The following is a 27,100-nucleotide window of genomic DNA, read 5'->3' on the forward strand; positions in this document are numbered from 1 at the left end:
TGAGTCGCCAGCGCCTGCACCGTCGCACAAACCGTGCGCACTTTGGTAGGGCTCGACAAGAAGGCAACCCGCCGACCTGACGGAAGCTCTATGCAGGCCTGATCTATAAGAATTTTGATGGGCATTTTTGACAAAAAGTCCGTACCTAGCAAACAGGGAACGGCCAGCGATGATGATACAAAAATAGGGCCCGCTAATTTAATGTCACCAATGCAAATAGTCGCCCGAATCTGGCCGATGATCCCCAGGGATCCCCCATTCGCCGCATAAAATGGCACGTCTACCGGCAGAAGGGGTCTACTTTGGACGGGAAGAATGTTATAAATAAGGTCCGAGATGATGGTGGCCGACGCACCCGTGTCAACAAGCACCCGGACCTCAACCCCGTCAATGAACCCCGTTACCACGGACGACCCGGCTGACGCAGCCACGATCCTGTGGGCCAATTCGGACCACTCGACTGCTTGCGGGCCGCGTACGGACCCCCCTCGCCGAATTGAACCCCCGGCACCCAGCCGCGAACCCCCCACCGCGAAGCGGCGACCCGAATGTGCCGTGTTTGTGGACCGAACGTGTGAGGTGCCGCGACTTGCCGGGTTTTGTTGGGATGACTTGTGGCCCTGGTCGTCGTCCCGACGTGGTCCTGTGGCGCGCTGACGCGGGGCCCGGCACCCGGCTGCGACGTGACCCCGAAGGCCGCAGTTGTAGCAGACGACGGACGTCGTAGGTTTCGGTTGCTCCAGCTTGCGGGGCGAACGTGTGGGCGAACGACCTCCCGTTCTCCACTCCCCCGGACGCGATGCAGCGAAGGCCTGCTCCTGCACCGCAGCTGGCTGAGGTTCGGCAATCGTGGCGGCCAGTGCCGCGTTCCCCGGCCATTTGCAGACGACCCCCGGCCTGCGTTTGAGGACCTCGTACGCATGAATGCTCGTGGCGATCGCCAGGGAGCAGATCTCCATCTCGTCTGCCACGTTGATGGGGACCCCCAACTCGTGGGCCAACACCAGCAGCTGCTCCGTCACCATGGCGTCCTTCCCCTCCTTATCCATGCGGGGAAAAGCTGCGTCCGCCAAGGCGAGTAGTGCCGTGCGGTAGGCTAGCGTCGTTTCCCCAGCCACCTTCCGCCGATCGTAGAACTGGTGGCGACACGTGGAGGGCGGCCCGAACACCTTCGCCATCAGGTGTAGTGCGGCCTGGAGCGTAGAGCGGGACGACCTTGCAGCAGATGTGAAGGCTGCAAGCGCGTCGTCGTCAAGCATCGCTGGCAACGCACGCAGGGCAGTGGTGTCGGACCACCCCGACATCTCCTGATGAGCGAGGAACCTTCGTTGGAAGGCTCCCCAGTCGCCCCCATCCGCCTTGAACGCCGACAGCGCGGGCAATCTTTGCTGGAGGACCCGATCGTCGTCGACGTCGGAGAGATTTTCCCGCGCTCCGCTGGAGTTGTGTAAAATGTCGGCTCGGTTGTCAGGCGCAAAATGGAGGGCTCCGGCGCGCGCTGATGACGTGGGCTGCGCTGCGCGGAGGTGTCCGGCCACGTGGCGTCCGTCTTTCCCGCCAATCAATGGCGGCCCCTCAAAAACGGCGGGAACTTCCAGACTTTTGGCGCGAAGCGCCTTTTGGCGGGATCCCGCCAGCCTCGCTCCTTCCTCCAACCCCGCAGCCGTTTTCTCGCCCGCTGGAACGGAGATCTCGGCCAAGATTGCAGCGGCGGCGAGCAGCAACTCCGCCAACCGGGAGTGTGCGTCTTGGAGGCTGGTGTCGGAGGCAAGCGGAGCGTCGGCCATCACCGCGAAGTGCTGCATCGGCGGCAACTCCTCGTCCTCTACTCCCGAGGTCGGTGTCCCCGGTACGCCGTCGTCATCCCGACCTCGCTCGTGGGTACGGGTAGTCTTCCTTGTGTCCATACTTCTTGAAGACAGGTTTACTTCTGACGCCAGTTGTAATGTAGTAACTCCACGGGAGACGACTTCACGGGTAACACACTCTTTATTTTATCAAACTTGGTTACAGGTGACTAACACCTACTTTGTATCTCGGGTGACAAACACCCACTTAGCTACTTGGCGACTAACGCCCACTGAGCTACTCGGATGACCAACATCCACTTAGTACTCGGGTGACAAACACCCACTTAGCTACTTGGCGACTAACGCCCACTGAGCTACTCGGATGACCAACATCCACTTAGTACTCGGGTGACAAACACCCACTTAGCTACTTGGCGACTAACGCCCACTGAGCTACTCGGATGACCAACATCCTCTTAGCTACTTGGCGACTAACGCCACTGAGCTACTCGGATGACCAACATCCACTTAGTACTCGGGTGACAAACACCCACTTAGCTACTTGGCGACTAATGCCCACTGAGCTACTCGGATGACCAACATCCACTTAGCTACTCGGCGACTAACGCCACTGAGCTACTCGGATGACCAACATCCACTTAGCTACTCGGCGACTAACGCCACTGAGCTACTCGGCTTCACTAGGTCTTCAGCTCCGTCTTCGGGTCTTCAACTGGGTAACTCTCCCCGAGTGCTCTCGCGCGTCCCCCTTTATACCCCACCTGCGGACGTCGCTGCGAGCACCCACTTATTCGACCAATCGCCGGGTGCTGGCTACGATCCTCTTTTCCCACATCTCATCGTGCCTCACCACTCACTCCGCGCCGCCTCGTCATCTGTCACTCCCGGCGCGCGCGTCCACACCACGCCCACAACGCGTGCCCAACCCCGCACCCCGCGCCGCCCCGTGATCCATCACTGTCACAGTCGGCGCACGTCAATACCACCACTACATAAATGTACTGCCTCACGAAATTGTCTCCACAATGGTAAATTGTCATTTGCAAATCCATGGGGTGAATGTGGGTTTGAGTGTTTCTTGCAAGCCCCTCTCTACGACTCAATGTATCATCATGCTCAAAAAAATCATCGTAATTAGAGTTAGCATTATTATTCATGGTCTCATTGCTTTTATTTTCACTCTGAACACCAACATAACGTGCTTTATAGTCACCCATTATCAGTCTCTGCAAAAAATAAGAGGCAAGTTCTTGTTCTGTGTATGGGTTTTGTGTAAACATTGCTGACTTTACATCACACACATCCCCTATGTGTATATTTTTGGGGTAGTATTTTTGAAGGTCCAGCCTTTCAAGCAGATTCATAAACCTTTCGTTCTCATTTGTTTTACTCTCAACTTCCCGTGTCGGCGAAACAGAAAACACTGGATCGCTTTGAGATCCGAGAGCTGAGTACTCGCTGTGTGCCCTGTCCACCTCGTGCTGAAGGCAGTCAACGTCCTCATAGTCCAGGAGGCGGTGGAACAATCGCTCCGTTGCACTGAACCCTGAAGCAGCAGCAGCTGCAATGAACAGCTCCTCCTCCTGCAACTGTTGCATTTCTCGGAGGCATCGGAACAGGGAATTGAGGGAAAATGTGACGTCATTGGTTCCCTTCACTTTTGCGACATTCAGCGCAGTTTCAGAATAAGTCGGTGAATCCATGACTTGCTTTAATCGTTTCTTTGTTTCTGTAAATGTGTCGGCGAGGGCCTTTAGCTCAGCATCACGAATCTTGACTGTATCAGTCCCATACACCCACTGCGTTATCGAGGAGCGCTGGGGGAAGTTCTCCACTGCATAGATGTTCGGCTCTAAAAGGCGCTGTATTTTCATTTTAAATTGTTTCGTTTCGTCACGAGATGAATGCTTGCATGTCGATACAGCCAGATTCAAGTATTCCTGAAGGGCTGGATGGGAGAGACAGGCGTCGATCCAGCTCCTGTTAGTTTGTGTGCATTCATAGAATTTCTGTTTTAGATTCCCCAGTTTATCCAGATGAGTTATATCGTCTGATATCATCCATGGAATTACATCTTGCATGATCGATTGGGCTTCGACAATAGTGGCAGCCAATGCATCATCTTGATGATTATTTGCATGTTTGTTTGTTAAGATAGCGTAAGCTGTTATGAGATCACTGGCTACCTTCAGGACATCTTTAAAATCACATTTATGATTGGACAGGACGATGTCCCAGACTGGTATAAACCTGCTGCCTCGGTCGATGAGAGACCATGTCCTATTGTTGGAAACAACAACAGCTTTCCACTGAGGAAGATCATGAACGCCAGGGTCACCGCCTATTGTGGTCACAGTCATCTTCACCATATCAGTGAGCACCGGGCCGTGCTGGCCAGAGCTACTTGCAGCTGGCTCAGTGGTCATTGCAGCGCCCGCATCAGTAGTCGTACGACTGTCACAGTCAGCACCAATGGCGGATCCCAATAACTTGGACAAGAGCCGTTTCATTTCATCTTGCTGCTCTAAACTGAAACCTTGAGCCGACAACTTCCTCCAAAATATTCCTCCAAATTCGAGGGGTCCCTCGTTTGCGTGGGAGCCGAATATGTGGAAGAAGTTTCTGATCATGCTGATTAACACGGTGCTTTTGAAATCTGCTTTCGTCATTGCCAAGGTGTTCTCAATATGTTGTAGTTCCTTCAGGGCTGCATCAGACAACCTGATTTGTGCCATTTGAAGATGCGCTGAGGCTAATGGCAGGTACGTGTACTCTGTCCTGGAAATATGGGGATGATCAGTCTGAATATTTTGCATTTCCTTAAGATGCAATGACTTGCTTGGCATTGAGATTGGTTCTCTACTCACGGTAGAGACGCAACCTTGCTCTGAGACAGTGCTGCTGAAGCCCATGACTTCCATTCCCTTCTCGAACACAGATTCTTCACTGAAAGGAATAAACTCGAGATGTTTTGTCATGAGCGTGTGGACCGGATCCACGAACCGGATTGTTTGTGGGATTGTCAAAAGTTTCCCTCTCTTCTCTAATTTATCCTCCAACTTCCCACTCATGTACACTCCCTCTAGAGCAAGGCCCCCAGATGCATGCCGTAAAATCTCCTCATCTGACCTACAATGTCTTGAAACAGAATTGCTCATTTGGGTTGGTTCATTCATTCTCTCAGACACAACAGGAGGTAACGGATTATCATTTTGTGTACGAGCTAAGCTCATCTCCTCTTTATCACTCACAGTATCATCAGCATCGATGCCAATCATTTTATAAAACGCCTTCTTTTCCCACGATTTACGGAAATGCGAGTCCAGTTCTTTGCATTCCTGACGGTCGAGGTGAAGCAGCGCCTGTGCACTAGAAATTAGCAGAACATCGCGCAGTTTCTGTTTCCAGTAAACCTCGTCAAGACCCACGTCTCTGAGCTTTCGTGCAAGTTCATCGTGAGCCTGGCTTGAGCGTTCCTCATCTTCCTCTCCAGACATTGCCTAGGGAAAGGCGCGTTATAATAATTATAATAATTACAACAATACCACTTCCTCTGTTAGATTTAAACTTCGTCAGAGAGAGAGAAGTGTGTTCTACGAGCACAGCTGCCAGTGCAGACCCATCAAGGCAAGGGGCTGCTGTGCTCCTAATTGCCCAGAAAAGCATTTAGTGTTTGTGTGTGACCAGACCCAGACATCGGTCAGCCTCCTTTAAATGTGTACCAGATGGAAGTTCCTCGGCTACAGCCATGGACACCTGCACATACTTCGTGGTCATAGAAGATGTTACATAATGAAGAGGCCAGAGGATATCCTGGTTGCACCCTGCGGTGAACAGGGGATGGCTCTGCCTGTTGGCCACCGCTCTACCCGGGCCTACCCCCCATCATGGATGTCCTTCATCATTACCAGCAGAGGGCAGGGAAGACAAGCCGAAAACGCTGGCCTAATGGGGGTTTCGCACAGTGTGCGAACCCCTAGGACACCTACAAATAAAATATATTGAAAACCTGTCTCGCTGGACTAATAATGGAGCCTAGGGCCAACTCGTTTAAAGGTATAGCTCGCCACAATTTCTAATAAAATAAATTAAAAAAACATCAACTGCTATGTAAACGATAAGTGTAGTGCATAATACAACCTTAATTTGCGACGGTGCTTGTGCCAGGCTAGGTGCACTATTAGGCTAAGTGAAGTGTCAACAACTCGCTGGCAGGTCACACTACTGACCCAGGTGTCATGGATTGACTGATCACATGACTGTGGCCGAAAAGATCAACATAGACTGGTAGCTTCACACAGCGTTACGAGACCGATAAAAAAAAAATTCCGCCGGAATGATTCCGAGTGAGACCTCTGCTCCCTCACCATCATCCCCCATCCCAACAGAGGAGCCCTTTGGCCGCTACACTGTTTTACCTTTCTTAAAGCGTTCGTTTCGTTAGACATGAAGATATTTACTGAGATTACAGAGTGGCTGACTGATCGTATTGTGGGAGGTGGGGTCGGGTAATTGCGCACCCATCATCATCTAGAGCCATGGTTAATCCACTGCTGGATGACAGACTCCTACAAGCACCTACCTCTCTCGAGCTTTGTGTTTAATTCTGAATGTGAGGAGAGTGATCCAGCAGTGGATAGACACGCAGCGTCGTTACTCACTGGGAGTGGAGACTGGGCGATGTCAGCAGCTCTTTGTAGCGCCTGTAAGAAGGTGACAAAAACGCGTTATGCACTGCATTGATATCATGTCAGCAGTGTTCACGTAGTCAGCATGAGATAAACTTTCGAGGTAGTCTTTGTCTTGGCGACAACAACCTGGGAATTTTAGTCAAGCCTTAGCCGGTGATTCACTCTGAACCCTATGGAAGCCTTAGTCTGGCTCTACGAGCCTCAGCGATTCGCACATAACTCTATGGGAACATTAATCTGCCTCCATGAACCTAAACGATTAACACTGAACCCTCCGAACGCGATGATGATGGTGTTGGTAATAATTGTGATCGTGGCACTATGGGTGATGATGGTGGTTGTGACTTCACCTGACTCTCCTGTCCTGAAAAAAAAGATGCAGACCTCCTTCTCGTGAAAAAGACCTCCACCAGAGGGCGCTCCAGAGAGCCCCTCTCGAGAGGGAGGGTACTTGGTCTACTCTTCCACGCTGGTCAGATGTCTTGGAAAAAGGGGTGGAAGTTACCCGCACGTTACCACGCCGCCCGGGATCTGCCTATAGACTACCTGTGTTGTGGCGACTTAAACTGCTGGTTAAAGGTCACGTGGGACCCACCCTGATAGAGATGTGGAACTACCAGTCCCACCTGTTCCTACGTCTCATAAATTCCACACCGATTACCTGCGACGTGGCATTCTTCCATGGTGCCATGGTTAGCACACATGACTCATTGCTGATGTATCAACAATGGCATTTTTTTGTGAATACAGGGAAGTACGTTTCATGTTGGAGCTGGAAATCAGTTTAATTAGGATGTCCATTCGTTCTTTGGGAATTTGTTTTGAATAATTTTAGGATGAAGAAGGTCAATTTGAGGTGATATAAAGGTGGTAATAATGCGTTCTATAGGGGACGTCATGGGCAACGCAGAGGACAGAGAGCTGTTTTAGAGGCTAGTTGGTAGATTGTTGCAATAGTCAAAGATGAGAAGGATGGTGGCTTTGGCTGTCACAAGATGGAGCAGAGGTGGGATACGGTGTTTATTTATCTCGAGGAATCCAACTTCAAATATTGTTTTCATATTAGCTATATGATTGATGTGGGGCTTGAAGAACAGTTTAAAGTCCAAGATAATAGAAATACACTTAAGGTTATCGACCTGTTCAATGGGATGCGAGTCCAGAGACACAATTTGCTAAATGAATAGAGGAGCCAAATAAAGCCAAATAAAAACATGACATTGAGATTGTCCGAGTAGAGGGAGAACAGGATAGGGCCAATCACAGAGCCTTGTGGAACTCCCTTAGTAATGGGGTATTTTTTGTTGTAACTGCTCAGACAAGTAGCTGTGGATCCAGTCTAATGAACACTTTGAAAATTTTAGCTATATTTCTACTTGCAACATCATATTCTGGTCCAAAGTATTGAATGCTTTGGACTGTGTGAGCAACAGAATAACGCAATGGTTCAGAACTGGTTAAGACAAAGTTCAGAGTATCGATTATGGCAGAGGCTGCACCATATTTGTCTACAGCCAGATGATTTGGGATGGAATAAGTATTTTTCACAATAAAATGTTAAGTCATATTTGTTAATGAGAGGATTGAAATGGAGGAGGGATTATTTGGGTCACCTGTAACTATAGTACGAAGGCCATGTTCCATTGTATAGGCACGGATACCAGATGAATGGAAAGGTCAAATACACAATGTGGAGGGGCAAGGAGGGCTGCTCAGCGGCTCTTTCACCAGATTAAGTTTTTAGGTAGCAGATCATGGCTAAGTCGGCAATGTCCACTTTGAAGGTTCATAGATAGTCCGCCTCCTATTGGAATACACATTTGTCTGCATGATACATTGATTTCTCAGTTAGATTGAACAGCAAAGGCCAAAGCGACTTGATAAAAAATGTCATAACTCCTCAGACAAAAATGTCTCCATCAGGTTTATCTGTCCATACACAAATAAACTAGATCAATTGTACACACCGCATTAGCCAGAGTCCATGCGTGTCGCTTAAAATGAAGGTAACATTTGAACGCAACAAACCCAACAACCTGGGTTTAACAACAAAACCATCCTCCGAGGAAGTCTAGAAGCCAATATATTGCAAGCTATTGAAAAAAGTGTTGACTAGAAACAAAAATGCTGAACTATTTTTGAAGCCTATCGAAGCAATTTCAAGTTGTTCATGGAATAAAAAAATAATAATCCAGTTTCCGCTATCAAGCTTGACATTTATATGGGGATCCTGCTTAGGGCTTGCTACATTGTGTGTAAGTGGCTGGAGGATGCATACCTCTGTGATGAAATGTTTAGTTTTTCAAGTTAGAATTAAACTTGTTTCACCACATTCGCACGGTTTCTCTCCACCATCGCCAATCTGCATTGACCATCGCAGTGATGTTTTGTCAAATATCTCCCTAAAAATGACACGGTTTGACAAAGCCATCATCGAGCAGATGTTTGACCACATACTCACTTATTAACACATACATGTACATAGAGACTCGCAAAGTTCGCCATCGATGTGACTTCATGTATTTCCACATGCTTCTGTATGTATGTGTGTGATAATGTGTATCTCTGTGTAAGTCTCTATTTAACTGTGAGTCTCCATGTCCGTGCGTCACTGTGCGAGTCCCAGCAGTACATCATTACTCTATGGAGCCATGATAAGGATTACATTTTAAGAAGTAATCCAGATGCCCACTTAGGTTGTTAAATGAATAGTTAATGTTGCTGATGTGAGTTCAGCTGTAATTAATCTCAAGTATAATTGTGCATTCTACTAATAGCTATGGGTAACAAGGTGCGTGTTTTATTGTTATTTTAGTGAATGCAATGGTGATCAGGGATTGGACCACGAGTACCACATGGACTGTAGAGTAGAGGACACATCCACAATCCATAATTGGGCTGAGTCTGGACCAGTGACCAGCATGTTACATACGCTCCAATAATATATAACTGTGATATTGATGTTACTTGAATGTCTATCGACTGACGGGACTCGGTAATGTTATTTGACTTTTGGTTAAGTTGTTGGTAGTAATGAAGATATGCACAATTAAGACTGATATTAAAGTTGATTTAAATATATAAAATACTCCTAATAATTGGGTCTAGAATATTAACACTGGCGTTCAATCCTATTAAGAGAGGAATTCAGCTGCGGTGTTCTTGACACTTTTGCAGTGTTCTTGGAATCGACCTCGTGGCGAGTTATTTAAATATTTATTGGAGTATTAATAAATTGTTTATATTCATCAATCCAAATTGAATCTATAGATATAATGGACTTGGAAGACGACTAGATTGTTTCGGTGTAATTTTTTTTCATAATAGTTGATAACATTTGGTATAAATGTGCTGCTTATGTTGTTCAATGGGTAGGCAGACAATGGCCGACTGAGAGCCTGATTTGAGCATCGAGTTAATGGGGTCAGCAGAAAAGGCGCTTTAGCAGAGGCTACGTTCCTGATTCGGGTGTAGTGGTGATACGCGCTGGGGTAGGGATCGTGTGCCAGCGCGTAGTGATTGGCTGTGTGTGTTGGTGACGCGCGCTGACGGTGAAGGATCAGAGGCAGCGCGGGGTCGGGGGTTATGAGGCAGTGATTGGCTGGGTATCGGTGACGCGCGCTGACAGCGAAGGGATCCTGGGGAAAGCGCGCGGGGATTGGTCAACTAAGGGGGATGCTCACGTCGAGGTCCGCATACGCTCCGTCTCCCGGGAGCGGGGGCTATATAAGGTGGTGCGCACAGGCGCACGGGGTGGTGAGTGACCAGCGAAGACTGAAGACGGAGGAGGAAGAGATAGGGCCCTGCGGCACCTAGTCCCGCTGTTCTTGTAGGGACCGGGGCTCTGTGTGACCCAGAGGCGGAACCCTGGGACCCGGGGCCGAACGTCCGTGTGAGGACCGGCCCTCGGGACTCAGAGGTTGTGACCCACGCCCAAGCTGGGGTGGGCCTGTAGGCTCCACGGACGTTACGGGGCGGGAGTGCAGTGTGAGCATGCAGTGTGAGCAGGCAGTGTGAGCATGCAGTGTGAGCCATAGTAACTACACGTGTCAGGTGGAGTGTGTAGTTGGAGAGGTAGTGACCACACGTGTCAAGTGAAGTGTGTGTAGTTGGAGAGGTAGTAACCACACGTGTCAAGAGAAGTGTGTGTAGTGTGAGGAATAGTGACCACACGTTGTATCGTGACAAGTTAAGGTTTAATAAAAAGTGTACTACCCGTCAAGTGGTTTCCTGCCGTCATTCCAAATACTTCACGGGTATAAAACATAATCGATTATTAATATGTTTATTCTCAGCAAAACATCTCAAATTTACATATTGTAAATATATTATGATGTAAAATGTTATTGGTTTATTATTTATATAAGTACATATTGTGTCATGTATGCTGTAGTATCAGGAAGTGTAGGAAATATAGAGGGTGCTATAGATGTTTTGGGGAGATGTTTGATAATAGATATTAAAATGTTTCTTGTTAAATGTTTGTTCAATAATAAGTATGTAAAATATTGTTAGATACATGCAGCTGTTGTAAAAAATTGAATTTAGGCTTACTCTATATTGAGGAATTCAGCTTCAGTGTTGTGATGTGCAGGGTGATTCGGGTCACCTGCAGATACGCGATTGCCCTTCTGAAGAAGACATTAAAATAAAGTTTTTCCGTTGCACAAACTCTTGCTGCTCAGCTGTTGCAAAGTCGCCCACTGTTTGATAAATTAAATGAACACTTGATGTCCAATTTTGCTAAAAACAAATTTCGTTGCTTTGTGTTTTCTGCATATTTATCTGGTTATGCACATAAATGCATCTAATCCATACCCATTGGTTATAATAAATAACTTACACATTTTCTCGAACTTTTCACCAGAAAATATCTTCATGAAAATGTTGTCTTGTGATCTTTGTTACCAAATTGTAAGAAAAAATAGCGAATAGGCAATAGAAGTTAGTCCATACCTGTAGCATACAATTGAGGTAATAGTGTATTTGAATGTAACACCCCCAAATACCTTTCTAACAGCTAAACCAGCCTCATACAAAGTCTTGAACCCAAGATTTTTGCAACCTGTTCCAACAATGTTGGCCATTTTCCCAAATACTGACTAGACAAAATGCTGAACTCTATCTGATGTCTACCCAAGTCATTTTACTTTTATCGGGAAATTTAAAACAAATTCTGGGTATAGCTGCCAAGATTGAGATTTATATGGGGATCTTGCCTGGGGAATGTACTATGGTTTGTAAGTGGCTCTAGGGCAGTGGTTCTTAACCTGGGTTCGATCGAACCCCAGGGGTTCGGTGAGTCAGTCTCAGGGGTTCGGCGGAGGTTAAGACACACACCCGACTCATATGATTCGTGATGACACGTCCGGCTTGGCCATCATTGGCTGCAAGTGATCACGCTACATCGCTTGGCCTATCTGTGCTGCAGGGAATTTGGTGCGCTCGGTACTCGACTTGTGACTGTCGTGATGGTACGTCGTGTGATTTATTTCTTTAGCCCAGGAGAGGAGAAACATGCATTTAGAGTATTTGCCTGCTATACATTTTCACATGATAAGCCACTTTGTTTTACTATTAATTGTGGCCAGTTCACTTCGGAAAAATATCTATATAGCTCAGTGGACCTTGCTGGTTTGTTATTCAAATCTGCATCGCTGCTACACCACAATTGCTGATATATTCATAGATAGTTCACTATTTATTCATGTATGGTCTAGGCGCATAACATTTTACGTAACGCAGATAACCCACTTCTGAAATGTAAACATCAAATACAGGTGATACATTCATATAATTGCTACATGATTATAGGTGAAGGCCACATCCAGGTCCAATGTACGAACCGTCACAATATGGGAAAGCCATGAAGGTTCTTGAAGGTAAAACGATTGTCTGTGGAGTACCATCAAGGCTCTTGCTAAGTGGTAGTTGCCTACAATTAAAAACGCGTTTCAGTCACACTTTACATCCATAGGGTTTATCTTTGGCACATAACGCAGATGTTTTCGGGAGATGTTTGATAATAGATGTTAAAATGTTTTTGTGCCAATTATTATTTCAGCTCAGCAGTAAGTTAAAGGCCAATTTCCATGACCACATTTAACAATGCCATACGGAGTTGGAAGATGACTAGATCATTTCGGTGTAATTTTTTTTATTTAAATAATAGTTGATAATATTTAGTATAAATATGCTGCTTATGCTGTTCAATGGGTAGACATACAATGGCTGACTTAGAGCCTTATTTGAGCATCGAGTTAATGGGGTCAGCAGAAAAGGCGCTTTGGCAGAGGCTACGTTCCTGATTCGGGTATAAGAAGGAAACGATGAATAATATGTTTATTGTCAGCAAAACATATCTCTAATTTACATATTGTAAATATATTATGTTGTAAAATGTTATTGGTTTATTATTTATATAAGTACATATTGTGTCATTTATGTTGTAGTATCAGGAAGTGTAGAAAATATAGGGGGTGCTATAGATGTTTTTGGGAGATGTTTGATAATAGATGTTAAAATGTTTTTGTGCCAATTATTATTTCAGCTCAGCAGTAAGTTAAAGGCCAATTTCCATGACCACATTTAACAATGCCATACGACGTTTCACTCAAACCTGCTTTAAATATCATCAGAATACACATCGAGGAAGCTGATTTGTTATAGAAGGTGATGTGACAAAGACGATTCAAATATTAATTGGTCACTCCCCAGACGCAATGATGAAATTAAAAGTAATCATGCAAGTTATATCCTATGTATTTGGTAGTACAGCTGCTTCGCAATCAACGCTGGAAGGCACTGTCTACTACATCAAAGGGTTTGTGAGTATGGAAGACGTCCTGAATATCTTTGGCTAAGAAATTGAAATTCACATCGTTACTGCTCACGTGGTAACCCATTTATAGACATCCCACTCTACACTGATTTGGTGGAGGGTCGTCCATTTATTGTGATCCATATATAGATACCCCAATCGTGATCCATTTATAGAGGCAATGCGGGTGATCAATTCATAGATACACCACTTTATCAGCCGTGATCATGCACTGGTGGATGAAGGCAACAGTAGAGACATATGTGCTACCAGTGCACCACAGGAGCATGCCACGTTGCAAGTAAACAGGGTGAGATTCAGTGACAGGTGAGACGGCAAGTGAAATAGTGATTTGAAGCTTTCATGACTGCAGGAATCCATACTCTTTGGTTCTTTCGGTAAAGTCACGTAGGTATAAAATAAAATAAATTACGACGTTTCGGGCGCAACACAAGTGTCCTTCATCACGTGGGAAAGCATGGTCTGCTGCTGAGGCAGACTTTTAAAAGGTTTGAAATGGGTGTAGCTCAAGGGTCATAAAGAAGTGGCCGAGGCTAGTGATGTTAATGTGAGAAATTAGCATGTAACTGTAAGATAGAAGGAGAGCGGCCTCCTCGGTGAGGAGGCCGTGGGATTGGGATCGACTGTCTTCACAACGTCGCTGTCTTCGCATCGTCACCACTTGCGTGCAATCCCTGACCAAGTTGTCTGCATAGGGCGCCCTTAATAAGAATGAAAGAAACCCTCCACATCATGGGACTTCCTTTGCCAGTACCAAAATATGATGATAGGTTTTTCCCCTTTTTATGGCAACAATCAGGTGTTAAGATGTTAAAACCCAAACTGAAACCTTTTACAAGGAATCATGTCTGCAATAACCACAATGCTTCTGGTCATTAAAAAAAAATACTCTGATATTATATGCATTGTCCTTGAAACTGATTGGTCCACACCAGAGACAGCTTTCTTTTGAGCCTCGTCTCAAATGGTGTAATATCAGAAGACACCAAAAGACCAGAGGACCAGGTAAAACCTTAACTGTTTATGGTTGTTCCATCATATCTGCTGGATACTAGTCTATTTTTCCGAGTTAATTTCCCCCCGCATCCCCAGCGATTGGCATTGTTGCTGCATTGGCACTCGTGCACCGCCCGTGCTTCTGGTGTTGTTGATACACTTGGGCTACGCCCATCCCCAAACCCTTATAAACAGTTTGCCTTAAAAAGGCTGACTCTTTTGCCTGATGACAACCGCTTGTATTGCGATGGAAACGTCGTGATTTGTTTTATTTTATTTAATTTCTAACTACGTGACTTTAGCGAAATATCCAAAGAGTATGGATTCCTGCAGTCACGTAAGCTTCAAATCAAGATTAAGGCCTGTACTGTTGAATGGAGTAGACTATGGCCAAAAGTTCCCGGCAAGTAACACAATACCGCTGCTCCGGCAGCAACAGGACACGGCTTCCATATGCAATAACTCTTTCAACCCCGCCCTTCATTTGATACAGGACAGCCCCTATACCTAGGTCACTGGCATCCGTGTCTAAGATGAATGGCAGGGAGAAATCTGGATAATAAAGGGGAGGCACATTGGAGAGGTGATCGCGCAGTGCAACAAACACGGCCTCCTCCTCGCCCAATTTAAACTTCTGGTTTTTAGCAGTCAGGGAATGTAAGGGTTTTGCAACTGTCGCGAACTGTGGAACGAACCGTCGGTAATAGGAAGCAAACAAAAAAAACTGAGCACTTCACCTACAGACTTCAGGGTTGGCCAATCGCATACGCACGCTGTTTTGTCTGGGTCTGTAGCTATTCCAGAAGCATTTACAATGTGGCCCAAATATTGTACCGAGGTTTGTAATAAATTAAATTGAGCAAGTTTCAATTTGAGATTGGCCGAACGTACCCTAGAGAACACAGCACGCAACCTGTGTAAATGCTCTTCAAATGTGTGACCAAACACAATGATGTCATCAAAATAAATGAGGCACGAGTCCCATTGTAGTCCTGCTAGGACGAACACCATGCAGCAGGCACCGAATGCAAACCCATGGGCAGATAATTAAATTGGTAAAAGTTTTGGTTAAGATGACACATCCAGGGGTAGTTTATAAAACCCTGATAATCGGTCCAATGTTGAAAAGAACCAAGTGCCTGACAACGCGTCCAAGGAATCATCCATACATGCAAGCAGATAATCCTCCGCCACTCAAACTTTTGTTTAATTTCCGAAAATCGATGCAGAACCTTAAACTTCCATTATATTTTTGACCAACACTGCAAGCGCTCTCCAAGGGCTGGTTGACGGTGAAACCACTTCTGCTGCCAACATTTCCTCTACCGCCTGCTCAACGTGTTCCCTTTCCACAGGGCTCAACCGAGGCCATCGCGAGGTCTCTCCTCACTGTTGAGCCCACCCTTGCAACGCCGCTGGCACCTCCTTCCCCAGCTCTAGATCCTCCCCCGCCAGCGTCGTGATGCTCCTTGCCAATAGGGCGGTTGAGGTGTCAACAACACAGGCTCACCTGACCATGCCACCACCCGAGACCACCGGTTCATATTTTCATGTGCCTGCAGGCACCTGGCAACCCATAGAGAGGTCTGTGCCTCCTCCTGAATGATGTGCAGCACGACCCCCATCTCCTACGCCAAAACCATCATCTTTTCCATAGCCAAAGAGTCCAGTGCCATTTGGGTCCGCCGCCTGCCCCAGCACCATCAATGGACTGCGGCAAACAAGGGGCATCTCGGCCTACCCCAGCTTCACTGCAGGAATTTATTATGTGCATTGGATGGAAGGTCAAAGACAGCCTCCATCTCCTTGTATGCTTTCTGAAGGATGACCCTCATCCCCTCAGGAACGGCTCAGAACTGCCGCAAGGGCGTTGTCATCGAGGGCAATTGGAAGGGCCCTCAGAGCTTCTAATTATGTCCATCCAATGGACTGGTATGCCACCTCGATCTGCAGGTTAAGCGGCCCAGTCATCCCCCACTGACACGAATTCAATGACAGGAGGCACAGCCGGTCCGCTGATCTCCCCTGCGCTGCCAGAGCTGGAGCTGGCTCCACCACTCCCGGGGCCACTTGTGGAATGGCGGCTGTCAATCGTGCGAGCTCCTCCGCAGGAGCAATGGCGGCTGGCGATCATGCGGACTCCGCCGCGAGAAAGGCGGCGGCCACTGATAGCTCCGTCCCCTCCACTGGGGCTTGTAGCGCACCCTCGGTGGCTTCCCTTCTCACCACAGCCGCGCCCAGATGCAGGGAGAGCGGCATGATGGCCGTCAGCAGCTGGTTGAGCCATCCCAGCAATTCTCACCACCCCTCTGTGACCTGCGGTCATTGACGACCGGCTCCCTCCTCCGTATCCACCACCACTTATCCTGCACCCGCGGGGTCTCTTCTTCGTACTCCCCCTCATCTGAAGTCGTTTCAGGTGGGTTCTTTCTTCTATGATATCTTGACAACCTGATGTAGGCACTTCTGGCACCAGTTGTAATTACTCTCGGGCAACACGAGCTATATAGGATTTATTTATTTTGGAAGATGCTTCACAGCAATGACTTGAAGGCACAGCAACTACTCAAAGACACAACGACGACTCAAAGACACAGCGACGACCCCAGCTCCCACGGCAGCCCAGAACCTCGCTTCAATCCCCAATATATCCCCCAGCATGGCCCATGCCTCTACCCCTGGCCACGACCATCTTCTAAAACTTTTTCACAGGTCCCTGAACATGCCAGATCGTTTCCCTCTCTCTTTCCTAGTCTGGTTATCACCACTTGTACCGTAAGACGTGTATACTGTCCCCTATACTGTCTCCACACCTATAGTTACCCTCGTGGCCGCTAGTCCACGTACTGTCTCTACACATGTACACAGAAACTCACAAACTTCGTCAACGACGTGACGTTACGACTTTCCACATCCTTCTGTATGTATGTTTGTGATCATGTGCATCTCTGTGTGAGTCTCCATGCCCGTGCGTCGCTGTGCGAGCATGTTTGAGTCTCATCATTGCATCATTACACTCGGGAGCCATGAAGTCAGGTCGTTGGCGAAGTGTGCGAGCTTCTGTATACATGTAAATAAATGAGTATGTGATCAAACCTCTGCTAGATGGCTTCGTCAAACCGTGTGATTTCAGGGAGATATTTGACAAAGCTCCACTACGATGGTCAGTGCAGGTTGGCGATGGTGGGGAGAAACTATGCGGTACCATAGAAGTGCTGTGCAGCAATGAAGATGGAGAAAGAATGTGGTGAAACAAGTTTAATTTTGCCTTGAAATACAAAACATCTCATCAGAGGTATGCACCCTACAGCAACTTGCACACAATGTAGCAAGCCCCAAGCAGGATCTCCATAGAAATGTCAAGCGTGACGTCTGAAACTAGATTTTTTTGTTAATTCCGCGAACAATGTAGAATTGTATCGATAGGCTTCAAAACGAGTTCAGCATTATTTTAGAGTCAGCATTTTGGAAAATGGCTAACATTTTTTCACTAGCATGCAATACCTTGGCTTCCAGACGTCCTCGGAGGCTGTTTTTTTTGTTAAACCCAGGTTGTAGGGTACGTTGCGTTCAAATGTTACCTTTGTTGTAAGCTACATGCATGGACTCTGGCTGATGCGGTGTGTACAAAGTATCTAGTTTCTATGTATATGGATATATACATGACGGAGACATATTTGTCTGAAGAGTTATAAAAAAAAAGATTAAAGTCGCTTTGGCATTTGCTGTCCAATCTTAATGAGAAATCAATGCATCATGCAGACAAATGTGTATTCCAAAAGGAAGCAGACTATGAACCTTCAAAGTGGACCTTGCAGTCTTAGCCATGATCTGCTTCCTATAAACATAATCTGGTGATATTGTGTATTTGAACTTTCCATGTATAAGGTATCCATGTCATTACAATGGAACGTGGCCTCATACTTTAGTTACAGATGATGAAATTAATTCCTGCTTCAAATCAATTCTCTGATTAAGATATATGAAAAGACTTTACATTTCATTGATTGATTCATAAAAGGAAGCTTGGACTGGGGAGATACTGTCTGGTGCCAATCAGGATGGCTTCAGATCTGGAAGCATTGATTGAAGGATTGTGGACCCAGCATCACTTCCGCAAGTCAGCGGTACACTCTGGCTAATTATAATATACTCATTATCTTTGAAACTGATTTACCTACACCAGAAGCAACAGCTTATTTATGGCCTAGTCTCACTAACAGTTTCAGGCCAGAGAACGCCAAAAGGCGAACAGTACAACGACAATGCCACTATCAGAGCATTTATAGTTCGGTGTGGGAAGCTATTTCAAGGGATAACTTTTGTCAGTATCAAAGTGTGATACTGGCAGAAAAGGTACCATGATATGTCGATGTGTCGTTAACAATTCTGGCAAAAAAACGCCCAATGATGCCGGATGTAATTACCAGCAAAACGTCACGGGTTACTCAAATTGTAAATTTTGCAGTATTGGGTTCAGCGCTCCAAAACACCGGTGGTGCTGAAGTTAGTAACGAATTGTACACGTTTTGTTTACGAGACCTCCTGCATACGAGGCGAGGTAGTTAACATCTCATAGCCACCGTGGCGTCAGGGTCGGGATCAAACCCACGAACTCCTGCACCCCAGGCGAGGTAGTAAACGTCTCCTTTGCTATGTGATGTCAGGATCGGGATCGGACCAACAACCTCCTGCACAGCAGGCGAGCTAGATCGCCGCGGCGCCCAGGAATGCAGCAGCAACATCAGCAGCACGCCGGTTTCATTATTGCAGATTCTTACAGTCACTCTGTTAAACATCACAACCAGAATCTTTATTTATACTACACTAGCTACGGAGTTATATTTGTAGCAGATATCCAGTAAGGGGCACGGGGGCTAAGACAAGTTATAACGACAAACGATACACAAACACACACATGCGAGATGGGAGTGAAACGTATAACAAATACAACAAATCACAAGAAAGGTACCTATACAACGTATCTTTTATTATTTTGATTATCTCAACAAGTAAAGCCCATTGAGCTGTATTGCAATTTTCTCACAAGTGACCTGGCCACAAATAATGTCTCAACCAGTTGGCTTATCATCACGTGGAAATGTAGAGCAGCCAAATAATCTATATAATCTGGACAAACGATGATGATGATGATAAAAATTCACACGACCAAACAGCCTTACAGATTGTTGGGGCAAGAGCTGTCCGCGAGTACCCGAGGGGACAGGTTGCCGGCCGTCTTTGTCTCCCCAGTGGCGATGTTTAAAGGTATCTACGTGTATCTATGGCTCTCTATTTGAAGCTGAGTTAACCTAGGGGAGGCACATGACCGGTTCAGTTACTCGTTCCTCGTGTTGGTGATGGCCGTGAGCCGGGAATCGAACGCGGGTGTCCAGGAATTCCGAGCGCAGCGCGGTAACCACTGCACCACCACTCCCTCAGATATACCTGTAATGCGAGCGTAAATGGGCGGGTCGGATGTGACGATCCGAGAGGGAGGAGTCAGGGTCACGTGGGGGGAGAAGTTATAGCGGGGAGACAGGAAGACATCGGGGGCAGTCGGGGGAGTGAGGAGTGGAGACCACGTTGGGTGGTCGCCGTGCCTCAGCCTGGTGGCTGAGGGGCTCATGACGGCGCCAGCCAGCGGGGTGGAAGAGAGTGTTGGAGATAGAGATAGAGTGAGGCCACGCAGGGCAGAGGTTGGAGAGTGGCGAGATCGCCACACACACACAGTAAGACTCGGCACCGTCGGCCAGCGGTGACCGAGCACGGAGGAACGAGGAGCAGCGGTGGAGCTGCAGTGAGAGCAGCCGGAGGACTGCACAGGGGACCTGCAGCGGGGTTGCAGGAGCGAGAAAGGCTACGGGAGCGAAGGCAGCTGTGGAGCTGCCAAGCGGGGAGGCTCTGAGCGAGGGCCGTGTGGGACAAGTGTAAAGAACCCAAATAAAGGACAACGGAGACAGACCCAGTGATCGAGTCCTTTATTACACTGGTGTCAGAAGTGAAACGGCATGTCAAAACAGCTCAGAAGAAAGAATATTCCTGCGCCATCATCTGCTACATCATCCGACGACGACGACCTTCCTCAGGCGGTGGACCTGCCTGTGATGGAAGAGGAGATCCGTGCTGGAACGAGTACGGGTCCGGGTGTGCAAGATGTCGCCGCGTCGGTGGACCCGTCTGCGCCGATGGACGCCGACTTACGAGGGAGACAGATGGCGGCGCAGCTGGAGACCTTGAAAATCGTGCTGGCGCAACTGTGTGAGCTCGTCACGCCGAGGACGGCGTCGGGGAGGCCCGGTGGTGATCCGCAGGCCTCCGCCTTGCCTGCGCTGCCAGCGCCATCTGCCACGCGGCACGAAGACGCCATCTTGGGCGTGGCAGGGGAGAAACGGCGGGAAGCCGCCATCTTGTCTTCACCGCGGCGGGAAGACGCCACCATCTTCAACATCGCGGCGGAGAGACGGCCTTGCGCTGCCATCTGGAGGTGCCGCGGGGTGAGCAGCCTGCTGTGAGCTGCTGTTTTGCGAGGAGGAGCTGCGAGGAGAGGACGCCGACGCTGCAGCTGCTGGGGCGGGAGCTCCTGGCTCGGGTGCGAGACAACGGAGCAGTCAAGTCACCGAACGAGTTCTGCGAGGCGTCTCAAGTTACCACCCTGCCGTCCTCTGCTTGCTGCAGCCCCGGGCGAGTCGTAACGATACGCACCCGGCCTTAACACACACCTCACCCATCTATCGTGTGCGACGGGCTTAATTGACAAAATATGTTTTTTTGGTGTATTGTGCTGCGGGGTGCCGTGTGCGATGTGGTTGTTTGCAAGAGAGAGAATATTTGTGTTGTTGCTGCAAAGTTACGACAGGATTAATGGTGTGTTGGTTGCCTGCAGATCTGCTTGCTATTGTGCTTAAATGTACGCGTGTGATCGGGATATGCTGACTGCATGTGCTGTTTACACTGTTCTGTAAGGTTACGGGGTGATGCATTGGTTGACTATTGGGGTTGGGATTGTTATTAATTGTGCGTACCTGTTTGGAAATTGGTAACAAATTCGAGGGGGACCCAAAAATTTGGTTGTATGGGTGTTTATGCACACGAGATTGCGTGTATATTATAGGTAATTGCGCTTTTTGAGAGAGAGAGCGTGCGATGAGGGTACGCGATGACGCCGTTGTGGGTGGCTCAGATGTTAAGGGTGATGGGGCCGTAAATTGGCGCCAAGTGGCGTCGTTCATTCGGTTGATTGCATGCAGCCAGGGGTTGCTTTGCGAGTTGGTGTGTGTAACCAATGTGTTTTGGTAAAATATTGGTTAAAATTTCCTCGATATGACTGCTGTGCGTAGCAAGCTGGGGCTGTGCGTCTATCATTGGTGGGGTTGTTACAACGTGACGGGGGATGCGTCTTGTGACCCCCAGCAAAGGGCAGCTGGGGTGCACGCACGGGGAAAACTGGCGACGTGTTCGCACGTTGGGCCGCCATTTTGCGCGCACGCGGGGTATTGCGACAATGCGCTTTGCGCAAGGGGCCGCCATTTTGAGTGCGCGCGAGATATTGCGAGAACGCGCTTGGAGAAGGGTGCCGCCATTTTGAGCGCGTGGGGAAAACCTCTGTGGGGCAAATATTCCATCTGTTTATGCCTGCCATTGTTGATTGGGTGATGCACGAGTTGTGGTCACATCGGCCTATGGCTGATGGCTGACCTGACAGCCCGGAGGCGAAACCTCCGTGGTATGTCTCAAACTAATGGGCCGTGTGCTCATATGGCTCGGGGAGTCATGGTTCAGTTGTGCGGTGGCAGACTGAACCTGGTGTGCCGGGGGCTCACGGGATTTGAAGTAGAGGTTTTGTTACGTGCCAGCGAACGGGGTGACCTGGCTAGCATGGAGCAGGGATTCTCTATGCGGGTCCTCCAGCGGGAAGGGCCGCGGACTTGTCCGCTCTGGGTTAGGGCGTTATTGAATCTATAAGAGAACATTGCCCCGTGGGGGGGGGGGGGGGGGGGGTCTTTGGTGTCTGGCCTTGCCGAGGGATTAATCTTCCCTTGGCTATAAAGCATCAGACTATAAGATGCTGGTGTGTGTCCATCACTGATGGGATAGTAAGGGAGGAGCATGGCCGAGTTGCTGCTCATCCCCGAAATTGCACTAGCCGAGAGTATGATCAGTGGATGTTGCTGTGGTTTGACGACCACGGTGAGGGTTAGGGCGAGTTAAATGTTACCGCTGGGGAGCGTGGCTCTCTCCACGCGAGGGTGTGCGACTGGGGGCTTTGCTGAGAGTGACCGTGGGTACATGCTGTGTACGTGCGATGTCTGTGCTGGTCCTCAAGGGAGGACTTCTGGTGGGCAAGAGCAGGAAATTTTTGTTGTTGTTGTTGTTGTTGTCACGTGTAAATAATATTGTTGTTAAAATGTAAATACTGGGGCATCCATCGCGTCTATTTGGGTAATTATGGGGGTTTTCTTAAGCGGGCCGGATTTACATCATCTCCACTACCCTGGGGCCGGGTGGCTGTCGTGTACGACATGCGGATGTGCGTTGTTGTGCTGTGCCTCAGGGGATTGGATTCTCCTTCTCGTCACAGATCTTTGGCGCCTGCCACACTGGGTGTTACCTGGTGTGCTAACTGGATGAGGACTTAAAGGAGAAATTGAGCGCCCGTTCGTCATTCCTGCTCTACCACTTGCTCTTTGATGTTGGACTTGAGCCGAGCGGATGGAACAGCAACATGGACGGTTGTGCGCGTGTGCCATTCTTGCGTGTCGGTTGCCGTTGTTGTGCATTGTGCCATTCTTATTCTTGTTGTTGTTGCGCGGAGGACAGGCCGGTGTTCTGTTCCAGTTCCTGATCCCTCCCCTTTCGTTACTTGTGTTGTTGTTGTTATAATCTCCATTGTGTCTGGGGGACTCCTGATTGTGATGCCTTCGCTCGCATTATTTTGTTCTGTTTCAGCCGAGGACGGCTGGAATTTTCTCTACGGGGGAGGGTGGTGTAATGCGAGCGTAAATGGGCGGGTCGGATGTGACGATCCGAGAGGGAGGAGTCAGGGTCACGTGGGGGGAGAAGTTATAGCGGGGAGACAGGAAGACATCGGGGGCAGTCGGGGGAGTGAAGAGTGGAGACCACGTTGGGTGGTCGCCGTGCCTCAGCCTGGTGGCTGAGGGGCTCATGACGGCGCCAGCCAGCGGGGTGGAAGAGAGTATTGGAGATAGAGATAGAGTGAGGCCACGCAGGGCAGAGGTTGGAGAGTGGCGAGATCACCACACACACACAGTAAGACTCGGCACCGTCGGCCAGCGGTGACCGAGCACGGAGGAACGAGGAGCAGCGGTGGAGCTGCAGTGAAAGCAGCCGGAGGACTGCACAGGGGACCTGCAGCGGAGCTGCAGGAGCGAGAAAGGCTACGGGAGCGAAGGCAGCTGTGGAGCTGCCAAGCGGGGAGGCTCTGAGCGAGGGCCGTGTGGGACAAGTGTAAAGAACCCAAATAAAGGACAACGGAGACAGACCCAGTGATCGAGTCCTTTATTACATACCCACAAAAAATACAAAGATCCCCCGTGTAGCCTTAATAAACTGTTGAGGAAAGTTCTGTTAGCGAGCATCTATGAAGGCCGACACGTAACACGAGGTTAGGAGGCCAGCACTACGCCCGACCGCCTTTGTCTCCCCAGTGGCGATGTTTACACACCACACCAGGTACTCATTTGAGGCTGAGTCGACCTCGGTGAGGCCCAGGACCGTGTCTGATAATCGTCACTGGTGTTGGCCGTGAGCGGGAATTGAACTAGGGTCACCAGCTTCATGTCGGAGTGTGTCAAGTTGCAGCGGTGTTGCGTAGTGGCTATCGTTAGTGACGGGCCCCTGCAGCCTGTGACAGGCTGCAGGGGGATCTTTGTCTTTACTCTTCGGTTCTTTCGGTGAAGTCACGTAGGTGACTACACCCATTTCAAACCTTTTAAAAGTCTGCCTCAGCAGCAGACTGTGCTTTCCCACCTGATGACGGACGCTTGTGTTGTGCCCGAAACGTCGTCATTTATTTCATTTTCTACCTACGTGACTTTACCGAAAGAACCAAAAGTATGGATTCCTTCAGTCACGAAAGCTTCAAATCTAGATATTTGTCTTTGTTAACGTGCGCGTCGGTGCCAAGGGCATCTCAAGAGCGCCACGTTGCTCAGTCCAGCGGCTTCGGAATGTGAATTCCTTGAAAGGTATGACGAAACACTTTGTCGTATTTCTAACGATCGTGATGCGCGACAAAAGACCGCACACAAAGACGCAAAAACACAAACAATAGACAAAGATCCCCCGTGTAGCCTTTTAACAGACTTTAGTGGCAAGTGCTGTGTGGGGGGCAGCGTCCACCCCACTGCCCTCTCCGGGCAGGTGGGGCGCGAAGTCCCCCCCCCTCCACCGCTCCCCTGTGACACACACACAGATATACACACACGCAGATATACACATAGACACACACAGACACACACACCTACAATACCTGGCAAGCACCAAAGATGCTCGCCTATCCTGTTTAGCTGCTAAGATCCCACGAGATGTCAGAAGCAATGTAATGTTAATAAAACAACCACCATCACAACCACCATCATCGTCATTGGTTTTAGATTATTTGGCTGCTATAGCCGTCCACATTCCTCCCTCCCAGCCCTCCCTCCCTCCCTGTCACCAATCATCTCTCCGGATGGATAAAACTTGTAACACCAGATTGTTGGGAAAATCAGCACAAAGGAGGCCGATGTATACATGAGCCCCCCTGCCAGCGGAATGTGGACTTTCCACCGCACCGTGCACGCATTTTTTTATGAATCCACTCCACACATTACACGCGCGGGCAGCCCTTCTGTCAACCCCCATTGCTGAGTGTGGATGCGGACCGTGACACCACCCTCCCCGCATTGCTACAGACAGACACCGACAGAGTCAATGGTTCTGACGAGTTGAACGGTGACGGCAAAGGCCGCAAACTGCGTGCCGTGTTCCACAGTGACAATCGAACATTCGTCACCCACGCAGGGAATTTTCATTCGACAGATCACCCACTGTGGGTTGGAGCAAACGTATTAAAATATAGAGCCTTCATACAACACTCCAGACGATTTGAACTCGAACAGAGCGAGAGGAGGAAGAAACGAACAAGAAAAGCGACACAGACTCAGCGATCTATATAAGGTTATCAAAGACTGAAGTCAACCGAGGAAAAACAAACATGGTCGATTGTCTACACAGTATGTCAAGAGAACTAAACTAATTCAACTTTTTTTTACGAAGCATTTTTTTATTTTGCCCGGTAAGTTCCCACTGAGCTGTATATCTTTTTTTTCCAAAAGAAACCTGGTTATTACAAATTATATCTCAGCGGAGTGGTTTATTATCACGTGGAATTGTATAACAGCAGCCAAATACACTAAATAGCAGAGGTGGGACAAAGTCATTGTTATGCAAGTCCAAGTCGAGTCGCAAGTCATCAAATTCATGACTCGAGTCTGACTCGAGTCCAAGTCACATGACTCGAGTCCACATCTCATAGGTGGGACAAAGTCATTGTTATGCAAGTCCAAGTCGAGTCGCAAGTCATCAAATTCATGACTCGAGTCTGACTCGAGTCCAAGTCACATGACTCGAGTCCACACCTCTGCTAAATAGTGCATACAGCATATACGAAGCATTAATGAGTTCAGTAATTTGCTGAGTTGAAAGTATCGGAGGGAGTTGTGTTCGGCTAAAATGATGTCCCACTCACGAACATTAAATACTCAAGAGAGTGTTATAATAAATGAGTCACTGCTTCTATTGAAATGGCTATAAAAGAATGCCAGAAAAAACATTAAAACATATTTTTTAACGATTTTAACTTTTTATTATACCAGGTGAGGCCCCCTGAGCCCTATAACTGTTTTTCAGAAGCGACCTTGCTATCACAAATTAAAGCTCAACGAAGTGGCTTATCATCATCATCATCATCATCGTCAAGTAAACGTATTGCAGCCAAATACGCAAAATGCGTGATTTTGATTCTAAATGTGTGGGGGGTTTGTGGGGGGAATAACTGGAGGACCCGGAGAAAAATCCATGCGACTAGGGCGAGAGAGAAATACGCAAACTCCAAAAATACAGCATGCGTCATGGTTGGGATCGAGCCCCACAACCTGTATATCAGGGGAGGTAGTTCACATTTCCTAGTCACCGCGGCGCCGACTCAGATGTTAACACTGACAGCGATCCAGGTATTTGCACGATGACGATAGTTTGCCTGAGGCTGTTTGTTTATCCCGATATTCTCCTGTCACGGTGACCTTTATTATGTACTTATCCTGGATAATTTCGATGAGCTCTGCACCTCTTTTTTTTCTCTCACAGATGTCCAGTAAAGTGGCACGCGGGGGTCAGCCGGTCACACACAACCAGACAATAACAACACGTGATAGAAGCGTCAAAGTATAGGAACGGTAAACAAATCTACTTAAAAGAATCAGGCTTTCGCCTGATGAAGCTAGTTGTAATTACTGGCGAAACGTCGTACTCAGATTGTAAATGTTGTGGCTTGGCTCTCCAACACACTGGTGTGCTGTACTAGTGACGAATTGGCATGTTCTGTTTACGCGACAACCCTTACTAGTTGGCTGTGTCCGGTGTTAACGACACGTTTAAATATTTTACGCGACCTATCCCAAAAAAACTAGATTATGGATGAAACTGTAGAATTTGTATCCTACCAGTACAAGCCCACTGAGGTATTAACTTATTTTCTA

The 27,100-nt window shown here is 48.1% G+C and overlaps 2 protein-coding genes across 2 annotated transcripts in view; one reads left to right on the forward strand and one right to left on the reverse strand.

The window, feature by feature from the left end:
• LOC144738312 (interferon-induced very large GTPase 1-like) overlaps nt 1-27,100 on the forward strand; it is a 127,341-nt gene that overhangs the window by 51,692 nt on the left and 48,549 nt on the right. The window lies entirely within an intron of this gene.
• Nucleotides 1,975-7,194, reverse strand: LOC144738316 (interferon-induced very large GTPase 1-like). The gene is made up of 3 exons (XM_078621326.1): nt 6,853-7,194; nt 6,473-6,514; nt 1,975-5,311 (listed from the first exon to the last, which is right to left on the reverse strand). Exon 3 carries the CDS (start codon nt 5,306-5,308, stop codon nt 2,690-2,692), a length of 2,619 nt encoding a protein of 872 aa, XP_078477452.1. The 5' UTR covers nt 5,309-5,311; nt 6,473-6,514; nt 6,853-7,194; the 3' UTR covers nt 1,975-2,689.

Source organism: Lampetra planeri, chromosome 81 (assembly GCF_965212315.1).
Source record: "Lampetra planeri chromosome 81, kcLamPlan1.2.h2, whole genome shotgun sequence".
Taxonomy (NCBI): Eukaryota; Metazoa; Chordata; class Hyperoartia; order Petromyzontiformes; family Petromyzontidae; genus Lampetra; species Lampetra planeri.

What these genes read in the sequence shown, in the direction of transcription:
- LOC144738316 (XM_078621326.1), bottom strand. Translation starts at nt 5,308, where the DNA reads ATGTCTGGAGAGGAAGATGAGGAACGCTCAAGCCAGGCTCACGATGAA.